The sequence below is a fragment of the Bos javanicus genome, chromosome 29 (genome assembly GCF_032452875.1).
Source record: "Bos javanicus breed banteng chromosome 29, ARS-OSU_banteng_1.0, whole genome shotgun sequence".
In the NCBI taxonomy this organism is placed as follows: Eukaryota; Metazoa; Chordata; class Mammalia; order Artiodactyla; family Bovidae; genus Bos; species Bos javanicus.
Window position 1 is genome coordinate 27,039,913 of NC_083896.1, and position 16,461 is coordinate 27,056,373.

The window sequence follows — 16,461 nt, forward strand, 5'->3', positions numbered from 1 at the left end:
CACTGAAATATAATCACCATTAACATTCTGGTATTTGCTCTCTCTCTCTCATTGATGACTAAATTAGAACTAAATTTCCTGACTTCCTGTTTATAATTATTTTATTTATATCTGTATTATTATATACCTATCTACATATGTGTATTTATGCACATATGTGGGGCTTCCCTGGTGGCTCAGTGGTAAAGAATCTGCCTGCAATGCAGAAGACCCGGGTTCTATCCCCGAGTTGGGAAGATCCCCTGGAGGTGGGCATGGCAACCCACTCTAGTGCTCTTGCGTAGAGAATCCCACGATGGAGGAGCTTGGCAGGCTGCAGTCCTTAGAGTCACACAGAGTCAGACACTACTGAAGTGACTAAGCAGCAGCAGCTGCAGTCATGTCTATAAATAAGTGTATAAACTGTGCTCAAGACTCTTTTCAATCCCTTGGACTGTAGCCCACCAGGCTCCTCAGTCCATGGGATTTTTCAGGCAAGAATACTGGAGTGGATTGCCATTTTCTACTGCAGTGAGTCTCTTGTGTCTCCTGCATTGACAGGCAGATTCTTTAACACTGAGCCACGAATCTTGCTTTAAAAGTGTATCAATCATTTTCAATTGCCACAGTTTTTAACCAGTTTTATTGAGATATAATTTACATACCAAATAATTCACCCATTTAAAGTACATGAGTCAGTGTTTTTTAGTATATTCACAGATATGTGCAACCATCCCCATGGTGTGTTTTAGAACATTTTTATCATCTCAAAAAGATATCCTATACCATTTAGCTATCATTCTCTTATTACCTCTGTCACCCTTGACTGTAAGCAATCATTAATTTGCTTACTGTCTATAGATTTCCCTGTTCTGGACATTGTATATCAGGAGAATCACATAAAATGTGTTTTTTGTGTGAGTCTCTTAACTTAGCATAATGTTTTCAAGGTTCATCCATGTAGTAGCAAGTTATGTCCCTCTGCACCTCCCCCTACTTCATATGTGATATGAATGTCTCTAGTTCTCTTGATTTCTGAGGCAACTATATGTTATTAAATGCACATGTACTTACAATTGTTCTGTCTTTATACCAGGTTAACCCTTTTATTATTATAAAATATTCCTTTTTATCTCTAGTAACATGTTTTGTTTTAAAGTCTATTTTTTCTACTAATCTAACCACTTCAACTCCCTGTTGTTTCTATTTGCATGATATCTCTTTTTCTACACTCTTATTTTCCTTCTGTTTGTATCTTTTTTTAAAAAGTATTTATTTTTAATTAATTTATTTGGCTGCCCTGGTTCTTAGTTGCAGCATGTAGGATCTAGTTCCCTGACCAGGGATATGAAATCAGACCCCCTGCACTGAGAGCTCAGAGTCTTAGCCACTGGACCACCTGGGAAGTCCCCTGTTTTTGTCTTTGAATCTAAAATGTGTCTCCTATAGACAGAATGCATTTGGATCATTTTTATGGTCCAGTTCAATGATCTCTGCCTTTTGATTGAATTTTAATCCATTCACATTTTAATGTTAATATAGATATAATTGGATTTACATGTGATATTTTACTTTTTGCTTTCTATATGTGTCATTCCATGTCTTTTATTGTTCTTTTATTTCTCCTTTACATTTAAAAATTAATTTATAATTAATATTTTTTAGCATTTTTAGTTTCTTTAATGAGTTTTTCACTATATTGTTTGAATTATTACCTTAATAGTTGCTCTAGGGTTTACCATCTTATATCTTAACTTTTCACAATAAGCTTCAGACATATACTAAATTAATTCCAGAGTGATAGAGAGACACTAATCCTATATAGCTCTCTGCCTTCTGCCCTCTCCTTGTGGTATTATTGTTAGACATATTATACCTATGAATGCTACAATTTCAACAATGCATTGTTGTAATTATTGCTTTGTGTAATTTTACGTCTTTTAAAGAAGCTGGGTGAAGTATGTAAAGCAACTATGTATTTATAGCTTTTGTTATAATCTTGTTACTTTTAGTTTTCTCCATTTGTTTCTGTGGTTTTGAATTATCATGTCATTTTCTTTGCTCAATACAGATTTGCTCCCATCTACCTCTTTTTCGCTATTATTGGCAAGTATATTACATTTTTATGAATATTTCATAAAAGTATTTTATAATATTTTTTTATAATATTTTATAATACTCTGTAATACTTTATATGCATATTGTTTTATATATTGGTATTAAAATAAGTTCATTGAAATTAGAAAATATGAATTTATACTGTCTTTTTAAATAGCATAGTTACCTTTACCAATGGTGTTTGTCTTTCATTTGTATTTGGATTACCATCTAGAGTTAAGTGCTTTTAGCTTGAAGGACTTCATTTAGTAGTTCTTATAAGGTACATCTGCTAGGAACAAATGTTTTCCACTTTAATTTTTCATAGAATGTCTTTATTTCATGTTTCATATTCACTTGGATGATTTCTTTAATGTCAGTAGTATCCTGGTTGGCTTTTTGTCCTTTGAGTGCTTATTTATCCTGGTGCCTTCTGAGATCCACTGTTTCATATGAAAAGTCAGTCAAAGTTCTCACTAAAGTTCGCTTGTAAAGGATGAGTCATTTTTTTCTGAATGCTTTCCACATTTTCTCCTTCTGTTTGGTATTTGGTATTTTTGTTATTCTGTGTTTATTTATGCCTATACTGCTGCTGCTGCTGCTGCTAAGTTGCTTCAGTCGTGTCCGACTCTGTGCGACCCCATAGACGGCAGCCCATCAGGCTCCCCCGTCCCTGGAATTCTCCAGGCAAGAACACTGGAGTGGGTTGCCATTTCCTTCTCCAATGCATGAAAGTGAAAAGTGAAAGTGAAGCCGCTCAGTCGTGTCCGACTCTTAGCGACCACATGGACTGCAGCCTACCAGGCTCCTCCGTCCATGGGATTTTCCAGGCAAGAGTACTGGAGTGGGGTGCCATTGCCTTCTCTGTATGCCTATACTACATGGCCTTTATTGAGCTCTCTTCAGAGCTCATGATACATAGTGTTCAATACATAGCTGGTATAATATAGAAGGACATTGGTCATGTTTATATATTGACTTTCTCATTATCTCCACTAGTTCTGTGCCACAACCCATTGTACCCCTCTGTACATGGTGGCACTAAGATATAGCAATAAGCATCTTGCCCTTCATTACACACGTAGTTAGGGTAAATATAGCTCTAGTCTCAAATCCTCTTAACTCCTACTATCACTGTTTCCTACTGTATCATACTGACAACATCCCAGATTACACTTTAGTGTGAAAGGGTTGGGAAAGCCATATTGTCCAGAGTTGTTTGAAGAGAAGATGTCCTAATTACTGGGTTCAGTTACCATGCGTATCTGGTTCTCCCACCAAGTTACATTTTCCAACTTGGCCTCCCAAAATACTCAAGTTGTTCACCATTTCTCATTTTTCTCCAGAATCCAGAGAAAGAAGAATATTTACAGGTGATCCCACGGACACATCAGTCCTTATTTTCTATGACATTTTACTGATGTGTAGGTTTGTGTTCCATTTTTACTCCCCAAAGTATCCATACCATTTGAAACCATTAAAATAAAACAAAAAGTGAAAACCCTAAATCAAATAAATTGGTGCCCTTACAAAAAGCATGAGACAAAAGGGACAAAATGAAGTCCATGTACACCACAGACAATGGTTTGATGTGCAATGTGAGGATTCCATGGCCCCTCCTAACATGATAGATAAAACCTAAGATAATACAGAATCCTATTCCTGTGCTTTGGGAGTGTGTCCTAGACTATATGCTGGATTCAAACAATTCTAGTATTAGTTTGCCATTCTATTAATGCTGGATACTGATGGAAGAACCCTCATGCTATAATATCTAGTAAACCCCATATTGTGATTATGACAAATAGTTATCACCACTAATACTTAAACTTGTTCATTTTATTTCTTTTCTGTGCAAGACATATTTCCATCATGTTTGTCTTATTCACTGTTGTACCCATAGGACATTGCCCAGTGACCTAGTAAGCATGGCGTGTGAATTTGTTGAATGAATGATGGGTATCATTTAGCCTTTCAAATTATGATGTTATTGCAAATTTATTGATATGAAAACAGAAACATGAGTGAAACAAGTGGGATACAGAACAACCATATAACTTATTTAGATATATATTTTCATTAAAGTTGAAATACATATTCTCATTAAAGATAAAGAAAGCCAAATATGAATGAACTCCAACCACTTTTCTCAGCTTCTCTGAAATCAATGTTGTAATGACAGGCATTGCAAAAATATTAAAACATCTTAAAACTTCCATGTATCTAAAACTTTAGTATAGCACACAACATAAATCTTTTCTTAAAACACATGGGCACACACATACACATGCACACAGCAGTTCTTAAAATCTTATTCCAGCATCCTCAACAAGAACAACAACAAAACAAGTAACTTGATTAAAAGGGGGGAAAAGGACTTAAATAGACATCCGTAAAGAAGACATCCAATTGATCATCAAGCATATGAAAAGATGCTTAACATCAGTAATTGTTCAGTTCAGTTCCGTTCAGTCCAGTCTCTCAGTCGTGTCCGACTCTTTGCAACCCCATGAATCGCAGCACACCAGGCCTCCCTGTCCATCACCAACTCCCAGAGTTCACTCAAACTCATGTCCATCGAGTTGGTGATGCCATCCAGCCATCACATCCTCTGTCGTCCCCTTCTCCTCCTGCCCCCAATCCCTTCCAGCATCAGAGTCTTTTCCAATGAGTCAACTCTTCACATGAGGTGGCCAAAGTATTGGAGCTTCAGCTTTAGCAACAGTCCTTCCAATGAACACCCAGGACTGATCTCCTTTAGAATATACTGGTTGGATCTCCTTGCAGTCCAACACACTCTCAAGAGTCTTCTCCAACACCACAGTTCAAAAGCATCAATTCTTCGGCGCTCAGCTTTCTTCATAGTCTAACTCTCACATTCATACATGACCACAGGAAAAACTATAGCCTTGACTAGACGGACCTTGTTGGCAAAGTAATGTCTCTGCTTTTGAGTATGCTATCTAGATTGGTCATAACTTTCCTTCCAAGGAGTAAGTGTCTTTTAATTTCATGGCTGCAGTCACCATCTGCAGTGATTTTGGAGCTCAAAGAAATAAAGTCTGACACTGTTTCCACTGTTTCCCCATCTCTTTCCCATGAAGTGATGGGACCAGATGCCATGATCTTCATTTTCTGAATGTTGAGCTTTAAGCCAACTCTTTCATTCTCCTGATTCACTTTCATCAAGAGGCTTTTTTTCCCTCTTCACTTTCTGCCATAATGATGGTGTCATCTGATTATCTGAGGATATTGATATTTCTCCTGGCACTCTTGATTCCAGCTTGCGCTTCTTCCAGCCCAGTGTTTCTCATGATCTACTGTGGATATAAGTTAAATAAGCAGGGTGACAATATACAGCCTTGATGTACTCCTTTTCCTATTTGGAACCAGTCTGTTGTTCCATGTCCAGTTCTAACTGTTGCTTCCTGACCTGCATATAGGTTTATCAAGAGGCAGGTCAGGTGGTCTGGTATTCCCATCTCTTTCAGAATTTCCCACAGTTTATTGTAATTGTTAGGGAGATACAAATCAAATTCACATTGAGATATCACCTACACCCATTAGAATAGCTCTTATTGGGGAAAAAAGCAAAATAGAAAAGAGATGTGGAAAACTTGGAACCATTGTGCACCATTGGTAGGAACTGCAAAATGGTACATTCTCTATGGAAAGTAGTATGGTTATTTCTCAGTAAATTTGGAAATAAAATTACCCTATGATTCACTAATTTTACTTCTGAGTATACATCCAAGAGTCCTGAATATTCATACTTATAGTATGTTCATGGAAGAATTATTCACAATAGGTAGGGGGTGGAAGCTATTTGTGCCCATTAATGACAAACACATAATCAAAATGTGGAACATACATACATATTAAAAATAAGTAAATGCTTTTACATAATTATATTTTAGTCTAAGATTAATGAAGTAGAGACAGTGAGGATAAGAAGGAAGGAGGGGAAAGTCTCCAGTCTAATTGCCCCCCTGTTCTACAGACAACCCACATGGGGAGAAGGTCTCAAAGGCACACTCAAAGGCACACTTCAGGGAACGAAGGCCACTCCTTTTCCCAAGGAACACAGGCACTGTTGATCTGGATTTTCAGGTCTGAGTGACTTAATCAAAGAGGTGCACTCAGCTTCTCTGGTTTCAGAGCCTGGCCTTCTGTTCCAGGCTCTGAAGGAAAGAAAGCAGGAGGGTGGATGTGGAGCCCGGATTCCAGCCCATGTCGACTCTTTCCCTTCCATCTGTAGGTGCCTTCTTTCTGGAATGCTTTCTCCTCATCTGATGGGTTATACATAGGCATGTGAGAGAAGATGGAAATTGGCTCTATTGGAGTTTGGACTAAACACAGACTTAGCTGACTCCATGGGTTTTCTTAAGATATTCCCTAGTTAATGATGCTGAGTCTTAAAAGCCTTCATCGGGATGGCATACATTGTCATATTGCAGACATAATTTCTGTTGAGAGACTGACTGTGACATTGAGAGAAGATAGTTGTTTTTATTATTGCTAACCACCTGTTGCTTTTTCCTGAATTAAGTATTATCATTTCCATCGTGTTTCACTGTATTTCCACTAGATGGTTCTTAGTTGTCCATTTTTCGAGTTGACGATGCAGAAAGCATTTTTGTGAATCAATGACATCAATAGATGATTCTAAAGTGCTGCAGGTGCAGATCAGCCTAAGTCAAATGCTGTGTGGAGTAAAGGAGCGTTGAAATCAGAATTCAGTACCTTGAGGGAATTTTCTAATGAGGATAGGAATTTGCTGCATTACATTAGGGGTTTTATATATATTAAAGCATTATTCCTCATTAGAATCAAGTTCAGTCGCTCAGTCATGTCTGACTCTGTGACCCAATGGACTGCAGCACGCCAGGCTTCCCTGTCCATCACCAACTCCTGGAGTTTGCTCAAACTCATGTCCATCGAGTTGGTGGTGCCATCCAACCATCTCACCCTCTGTCATCCCCTTCTCCTCTTGCCTTCAATCTTTCCCAGCATCAGAGTCAGTTCTTCATATCATGTGGCCAAAGTAGAATCATATTATTAAATCTTATAATCATAAGATATTAATAAACTATTAACCCAGATACTGAGGGGATATGGAGTTTTTTTTTAAATCGTCCAAAATCACTGAGTGGGAATTAGATTGGGCATTTAAATTCAGATAAATCTGAGGCAGGATTTATCTTCTATCCTCTTCTCTATTCTTTCTCTTGTGCTATCCATTATCCTTCAGTGGATACAGATGAAAAATGGCTGAATATCACTCATTAATTAGTAAGGACTGGACTGACTCCCATCTAGAAGTTTTTTTATGTATAATGCCTAGATGTTATTCCTTTCCCATGGGTCCTGTGCAGGTATTAGTGTTTTGGGGAAAGCCCATCTCAGTGAGACCGCTGTCTGACCTTCCAGGTGTGACTAGATGTGAAGATGAGGAATCACACTCCAGTGACCGAGTTCCTCCTCATGGGAATCCCTCACACACAGGGGCTGGAACATGCGCTCTTTGTCTTCTTCCTCACCTTCTACCTGCTCACTCTTGTGGGGAACCTGCTCATTCTCCTGGCCACCCTCACTTCCTCCAACCTCCACACCCCCATGTATTTCTTCCTGGGCAACCTGTCAGTGTTTGACATCTTTTTCCCTTCCGTGAGTTCCCCCAAAATGATGCTCTACCTACTGGGGCAAAGCCAGACCATCTCTTACCAGGGCTGCGCCTGCCAGCTCTTCTTTTATCACTTCCTGGGCTGCACGGAGTGTTTCCTGTACACCGTGATGGCCTATGACCGCTTTGCCGCCATCTGTCACCCCTTGCGGTACACGGCCATCATGAACCCCAGGGTGTGCGCCATCTTGACTCTGAGCACCTGGATGGGGAGCAGTGTGCATGCGTCTGTCCTCACATTTCTTGTGTTTAAGTTACCCTACTGTGGCCCCAAGGAGGTGGGCAATTTCTTCTGTGACATCCCGGTGGTGCTGTCCCTGGCCTGTGCAGACACCTCTCTAGCTCACAGGGTGAGTGTCACCAACGTAGGTGTTGTGGCACTCCTGTGTTTCCTTCTTGTCCTCACTTCTTATACTCGCATCGTTATCTCTATATTGAGAATCAGCTCCTCAGAAGGCAGGCACAGAGCCTTCTCCACCTGCAGTGCCCACCTGACTTCTGTCTTGCTCTTCTATGGACCCGTGGTCCTCATTTATCTGCGGCCTGCCTCCAGTTCTTGGTTGGATTCTATGGTTCAAGTGTTGAATAATATTGTTAACCCTTCCCTGAATCCTTTGATATACAGCTTGAGAAACAAGGATGTGAAGTTGGCTCTGAGAAAAGCACTAATCCAGGGAGTACGCACCAGTGGAGTGTAAGCTTTTCTGTCAGTACCTGTGCTTATAAATTTGCCTTGTATATATAGGGGATGACCAGTCTCTTAACATTGGTGTGACTGCTAAACAATTTGAATGGATTTTTTTTTGTGATTAGCATGTATATATTTATATAATTTTTATTGAGCAAAATCGTTTACAGCACTTACCATGGGCCAAGCACTATTCTATGCACTTTATAAGTACTGATATAAGTTATTATGATAATTATCATGTGGAGTAGGTATTATTATCCCAATGTACAGAGGAGGATATTAAGGCACCGGAAGGTTAAGAGACTTTTGCAGTGTCACAGAGATAGAAGTTTGCTGAGCTAGGACTGTGACTGCTAGAGTGTTAGCTTTGTGCTAATAATGCTTCTTCTGTATTGTCAGAAATGTGTGTGTGGGTTTCCTGTCATGTCTGACTCTTTGCGACCCCATGGACCGTAGGCCGTCAGGCTTTTTTATCCATGGAAGTTTCCAGGAAAGAATGCTGGAGTGGGTTGCAATTTCCTACTCCAGGGGACCTTCCCGACCCAGGGATTGATCCCGTGTCTGTTGCATCTCTTGCCTTGGCAGGAGGATTCTTTACCACTGTGGCACCTGGAAAGCTTTGTATTGTCAGAAGTATAGCACAAATGCCCACTTTTCCAGGAACTTGTTTTCAACTTACATGGAGTATTCTCCAATTTTCCAAAAAAAAAAAAAAATCTGTAGTCTATTCAGTTTGTTCCATTCCATTAAATTCCATTACTCTTTTTTCCTATGTTGTGAGGAGTGTTATATACCTGAGTCTGATATAAAGAATTTTGGTTACATTTCAGAAACCAGATGATATCCACATATCTACTAGTGTGTGTTTCATAGATCCTCTAGTCTTAGGGCAGTATTTGCTCTTAACAACAGTAGTTTTAATTCTGTAACAGTGATTGCAGATTTTCTTCCATTAAATCAAAGACAGAGTTTGAGTTCCAAAATTCCTAGCACTTTAGAAATAATAACCTTCTTTTTCCTCATGTAAATAAATAGGTTTGAAGAAAATAGGAAAACTGTAAAAAAGTAAAGTGACTAGAAATTACAAATTAATCCTACCACACAAATTATAATCACCATTAACGTTCTGACATTTGTCCTCTCTCTCTTATTAATGACTAAATTGAAACTAAAATTTCTGATTTCCTGTTTATAGTTATGTAATCTAAATGTACATCATGAATATACATATCTACCTATGCATATTTATACAGTTGTAGTTATATATATATACATATATATATAATATTTTCTTATTTTAATAGTGTATCAAGTAATTTCAATTGTCACAATTTTTAAACTAATTTTACTGATATAATTCATGTCCCAAATAGTTCACCCATTTAAAGTGTACAAGTCAATTTTTTTTTTTTTTTATTATATTCACAGATCTGTGCAACCATCACTATGGCCAATTTTAGAACATTTTTATCATCAGAAAAAGCTATCCTATACTTTGTAGCTATCATCTTCTTATTACCCCTCTTACCTTTGGCTGTAAGCAACTTAATCTACTTTCTGTATCTACAGATATGCTTGTTTTTGAGATTTTATATAAACAGAATCATATAATGCTTATTTTTTTGTGACTGTCTTTTCTTTTTTTGAGATATGTTTTTTTTTTAATTTATTTATTTTAATTAGAGGCTAATTACTTTACAATATTGTATTGGTTTTGCCATACATCAACATGACTGTCTTCTTAACTTAGCATAATGTTTACAAGATTCAAACATATAGTAGTAGGTTCTGTTTTGTTTTGTTTTTTTTCCACTTCTTATCTTTGTTGTTGTTTAGTTACTAAGTCGTGTTCGACTCTTTTGCGACCCCGTGAAACTGTAGCCTGCCAGGCTCCTCTGTCCGTGGGATTTCCTGGGCAAGAATATGGGATTGGGTTGCCATTTCCTCTTCCAGGCCATCTTCCAAACCCAGGGATAGATCCCATGTCTCCTGCATTGGCAGATGGAGTCTTTTTCACTGAATCACAAACTTCTTATGTAGCCTGAATTTCCCTAGGTACTTTGGTTTTCTAAGGTCACTGCTGCTGCTGCTGCTGCTAAGTCACTTCAGTCGTGTCCGACTCTGTGCGACCCCAGAGACGGCAGCTCACCAGGCTCCCCCATCCCTGGGATTCTCCAGGCAAGAACACTGGAGTGGGTTGCCATTTCCTTCTCCAGTGCGTGAAAGTGAAAAGTGAAAGTAAAGTCGCTCAGTCGTGTCTGACTCTTAGCGACCTCATGGACTGCAGCCCACCAGGCTCCTCCATCCATGGGATTTTCCAGGCAAGAGTACTGGAGTGGGGTGCCATTGCCTTCTCCTTCTAAGGTCACTACATGTTATTAAATACATATATGTTTATAATTGTTCTATTTTCATAATAGATCAACCCTTTTATGTTCCCTTGTATCTCTAGTAACATTTTTTGTTTTAAAGTCTGTTTTGTCTATTAGTCCTGCCGCTTCAGCTTCCCTAGGGTGGATGTTAGCATGACATCTCTTTTTCTATGCTTTTATTTTCTTTTTATTTATATCTTTCTCTTCTGAACTGTGTCTCCTATAGACAGAATGTATTTGGATCATTTTCAGTTGTGGCCCATGAGCTCAGCTGCTGTACAGCATGTGGAATCTTCCTGGGCCAGGGATCAAACCTGTGTCTCCTGCATTGTCAAGTGGACTCTACAGCTGTGCCACCAGGAAGATCCTGTAACATTTTTTTGGAAAGCTTAGATCTATGGCCAAATAATGTTTCTTCATCTTCCCCCCCAACCCCCACCCAGTGAATACAATTGATATCTCTTTTGTTCTGTCTCTAGAATTTTCCCTCAAACATTTATTTTAGATTTCCCTTTTTCTTCTATGTTGACATGGGTCATATATCCTACATTAACAGTAGATGGATTATCAGTTCTTAAACCACACGGTGGCATGAGAGTCCAATTGTTAACAAACACAGTAGGCATGGAGGTGCCCTCCTACCTCTGCTGCTGTAGTATGAAAAGTACCATAGGGGAAGAGTAGGGAGCACCTTGACTTTCAGCACAGTGATAGCGACCATTTTAAAGAGAGATATTTCGATTTCAGAAGAATTGTTGTGCCTTTGAGTTATTTTGAAAAACCTTAATTCTGAAAGCTATTGGACATGTCGTTACATACACTGTGTTTATAGAGCACCGCAGTAGGCTGAACTAAGACATGGGAAAATAGCATCACTTGAAATAGAAAGTATTGAGGATAAACATTTGAGGGGCAGGATTGGATGTCTCCAAAAATGTTCTACAATTTAGTTTGATTTTATGAGGCTTATCACTGATATCAAAAGATATTATGAGGATTTTATCAAAATCTCAGAATAAATATACAGTCTTGGATAGGAGATGAAAAGGAAGTGGATATATAGGGAGATTTTCATGTGACTGTTCATAGTAGTGTTACTCATGAAATTCAAAAGTAGAAACGTCTTGAATGTCTAGTGAAAGGATAAACAAAATATAATGTATTCACGCTATGGAATACTATTGGCAAGAAAAAGCCTCCGACAAACTATTTTTACATGATATAGCATGGATGAACCTCAACAGCATTATGCTAAGGGAAAGAAGCCAGGTTCAAAGAACACATGTTGTATCATTCCATTTGTATGAAATGCCTAGAAAAGACAAATTTACAGAGACAAAGACTAAATTAGTGGTTGGCTTCCTGGGGAGGGGAGTGGGAATGGGAATTGATTGCAAATTGGCCCCAGGGAAACTTTTGGGTGATGGATATGATCAAAATTTTGACAATGTTTGCATGACTCTGTAAAACTAAAGTAATAATTCAATTGTGTTTTTTTTTTTTTTTTACTCTTCCAATTTTATTTTATTTTTAAACTTTACATAATTGTATTAGTTTTGCCAAATATCAAAATGAATCCGCCACAGGTATACATGAATTTTATAATATGTAGCCTGTGCCTTGATAAAGCTATTGAACACATGGATAGTGTATCTCTAGTGTCCATGGGAGAGAGAATACCAGCTGACAAAGGCATTTCAGACTGTTTGACAGGCATACTGATACAGTAATGAAAAGTGTGGCAAATTACTGTAGTAGGAGAACCCTTGGTTATAATCGTCTAGTTGACACTGCTTTAACTTTGCACTCACTAACAGTCTCCTAAGAGAGCATTTTGCTTTGAATGTAAAATTTTACTGTTTGGAAAAGAATGTTAACCTACTAACTCATACATTCTAGTAAATATAGTGTTTTACTTCTCTTTGCAAATTTATATACTCTTACTATGACCAACCTAGATAGCATATTCAAAAGCAGAGACATTACTTTGCCAACAAAGGTCCGTAGAGTCAAGGCTATGGTTTTTCCTGTGGTCATGTATGGATGTGAGAGTTGGACTGTGAAGAAGGCTGAATGCCGAAGAATTGATGCTTTTGAACTGTGGTGTTGGAGAAGACTCTTGAGAGTCCCTTGGACTGCAAGGAGATCCAACCAGTCCATTCTGAAGGAGATCAACCCTGGGTGTTCTTTGGAAGGAATGATGCTAAAGCTGAAGCTCCAGTACTTTGGCCACCTCATGCGAAGAGTTGACTCATTGGAAAAGACTCTGATGGTGGGAGGGATTTGGGGCAGGAGGAGAAGGGGATGACAGAGGATAAGGTGGCTGGATGGCATCATTGACTCAGTGGATGTGAGTCTGAGTGAAGTCCATGAGTTGGTGATGGACAGGGAGGCCTGGCGTGCTGCGATTCGTGGGGTCGCAAAGAGTCGGACACGACTGAGTGACTGAACTGAACTGAACTCATGTGTAAGTCATATGTTCATAAATTTATGAATGTCATATATATATATATGTATAAGTGTTTTGAAAGTGAATGTATTGTGAAGCCTAATTTAATCTGTCTGGGTGACAAATGCATTTCACTGTGGATATTTATTGAATAAATTTATGATATGGAAAGTCTAGGAATAACACAATATAAAGAAAAGTACAATTGGGGGCTATTAGATTATCTGTTTCTTTAATGTCTTGTGATTTTGCCAAGAACAGCATTTTTGAAAGTTAAATGAGATAGTACATATAAGGCTCACTGTGGCTTACTTCTTTTCCTAATGTGTGTGTTTTAATGAGTCATAGGGATATTGATTATGAAATACATAAACTCCTTGAAAAATTCTTATTACTTAGGTGCAAAGTAAAATACTCAATTTATAGAAAGGGCAGTTGAAAAAGGAAGAGTAGGGCACATTACTGATTACAAAATATTTCAGAGCTGGTCTGATTTTCACTAATACAGCATTGCTTTTTGCAGTAAAGAAGTTGAGATGACAAGCTGAAACAAAATAATAAAAGCTGTGAATATAATATATATATAAATTCAGAATTGATTTTCTGAACTGTTTACTATGTGACAATCCAAAATAATTCAGTTTGGACTGGATTTTGAGATATGCAAAATATTTCTAGTTACACCAATAATCTTTTAGGGATCGGCATGGAGAAGGCAAAGGTAACCCACTCCAGTACTCTTGCCTGGAAAATCCCGTGGACGGAGGAGCCTGGTAGGCTGCAGTCCATGGGGTCACTAGGAGTTGGACACGACTGAGCGACTTCACTTTCACTTTTCACTTTCATGCACTGGAGAAGGAAATGGCAACCCACTCCAGTGTTCTTGCCTGATAATCCCAGGGACGGGGGAGCCTGATGGGCTGCCGTCTATGGGGTCGCACAGAGTCGGACATGACTGAAGCAACTTAGCAGCATCAGCAGCAGGTAACTAGGAAAAAAGTTGGAATCTTACCTTATAGACATAAAAATATCCATATGATGAAATATTGTTCACCAAAATGAAGGAACTTTAAAAATACTGGTACATGCAACAGCAGAGATCAATCTCAAAAACATATTCAGTGAAAGATACCAGACAAAAAGAACACATAATTTGTGAGTATACTTGTAAAACATAATCAAAAAGGGCAAATTCATAGAGACCAAAAATAGATTAATAGTTGCCTAGAGCTTGGGATATTGATGGAAATGACTGGAGATGGACACTTCTTTTTAATATGAAGGAAAAGTTCTAAAATTAGCCCGTGGTGATGGTTGTACATCTCTGTAAGTACATATTCTTTGTAAATATATTCTCATTGAGTTGTAACTTTAGGAGAAGGCAATGGCATCCCACTCCAGTACTCTTGCCTGGAAAGTCCCATGGACAGAGGTGCCTGGTAGGCTGCAGTCCATGGGGTCGCTGAGGGTCAGACACTTTATGGCATAGAAGTTATATCTCAATAAAACTGTTTAAAATATTAAAAAAAGCATTGCTTGTCAAAAAATTTTAAGCTTTTATGATGATTTGATTCATCACCTTCATTTTGAAAACAAAAGGAATGAATAAGAAAATGAGTAGAAATATAAGACTATAATATATTTACTTTTAAAATTAAGACTAAAATTATTTATTCCATTTTGTTAGAAAAGAACATAAGTGTTAAATGCAGACAGACTGACGTTCAAATCCAAGTTCTGTGATTGACTTTTGGAGTAAACTTTGATAATTATTTAAAATTTTCCAGCCTTATTTTTATCTTCCAAACAAAAATGATATCTACTCATATGATTGGTGCAAGGATAAAATAAAGGGTCTTTGAAGAGTTTGGCTAAAAAAAAAAATAGGATATTCTCAGTAAGAAGTAATTGTGATTTCAAAACCATAGAGACAGAAGACTCTTCTGAATTCCTTAGCATGAAAAAAAGACAGTGATGATTAGAATGTTGTAAATACTTAAATCATTGTCACTTTTGTGCATTTTGTATTTTATCAAAGGAATTTTAGCTATAGCATTTTAAATAGATCCATGTGCTTGTTTCACTGCTGCTGCTGCTAAGTCGCTTCAGTTGTTTCCGCCTCTGTGTGACCCCATAGACGGCAGCCCACCAGGCTCCTCTGTCCCTGGGATTCTCCAGGCAGGAATACTGGAGTGGGTTGCCATTTCCTTCTCCAATGCACCCATGCATACTAAGTCGCTTCAGTCATGTCCAACTCTGTGCGACCTCATGGACAGCAGCCCACCAGGCTCCTCTGTCCACAGGATTCTCCAGGCAAGAATACTGGAGCGGGTGGCCATTTCCTTCTCTCAATGGCCATTAAAAATAACCTGCTCACGTGTGTGCTAAGTCGCTTCAGTCATGTCCATCTCTTTGCTACCCCATGGACTGTGCCTGGCAGGCTCCTCTATCCATGGGGATTCTCCAGGTGAGAACACTGGACTGGGATGCCATTTCCTTCTCCAGGGGATCTTTCCCATCCAGGGACTGAATCTGTGTCTCCTGCAGCTCCTGCATTGCAGGCGGAATCTTTACCATTGAGCTACTGGGGAAGCCCAGCGTGCTCACAGCCCTACCTAATTCTACCTTTGTCTGTTCTGATCCTTTGTCTACACAGCAGTCGTAGACTGATTCTTATAACATAAATTGAACCTAGTTACAGTAGTTAAGGGCTTCCCAGGTGGCACCAGTGGTAAAGAAACTGCTGGCCAATGCAGGAGAGGTAAGAGACATGGGTTCGATTCCGGGGTTGGAAAGATGCCCTGGAAGAGGGCATAGCAACCACTGCAGTATTCTTCCCTGGAAAATACCATGGACAGAGAAGACTTGTGGGCTACAATCCATGGGGTCACAAAGAGTCAGACACGACTGAAGCGACTTGGCATGCACATACCCACCATAGTTAAAGAATGATAATATAAAGACTAGTAGTGATCTTAAAACGAAAATGAAGAACAGAGTTTTTGGAAAAGGATAAGATACTAATTGAAGCAGTTGAGAAAGTGATATTGGGGAACTCTACCACTAATTACAGAAAAAAAGCAGTTTTGTTAGCACCAACTGGGATTGTTGCATCATTTCTATAAGTGGTTTCTTTCCTAATCCTCAGCTTTTTTCTTAAACATAGTTCTTCCAAACACAGGACCACTGG

General features: G+C 38.6%; 1 protein-coding gene across 1 annotated transcript; it reads left to right on the top strand.

Moving 5' to 3' along the window:
- The first annotated feature begins 7,513 nt into the window (after nucleotides 1-7,513).
- Nucleotides 7,514-8,457, top strand: LOC133240953 (putative olfactory receptor 10D4). Its single transcript, XM_061405932.1, has one exon. The coding sequence runs from the start codon at nucleotides 7,525-7,527 to the stop codon at nucleotides 8,455-8,457; it is 933 nt and encodes a 310-aa protein (XP_061261916.1). The 5' UTR covers nucleotides 7,514-7,524.
- The last annotated feature ends 8,004 nt before the right edge of the window (nucleotides 8,458-16,461 follow it).

Coding starts and splice junctions, on each gene's coding strand:
- LOC133240953 (XM_061405932.1), top strand. CDS start 7,525: ATGAGGAATCACACTCCAGTGACCGAGTTCCTCCTCATGGGAATCCCT.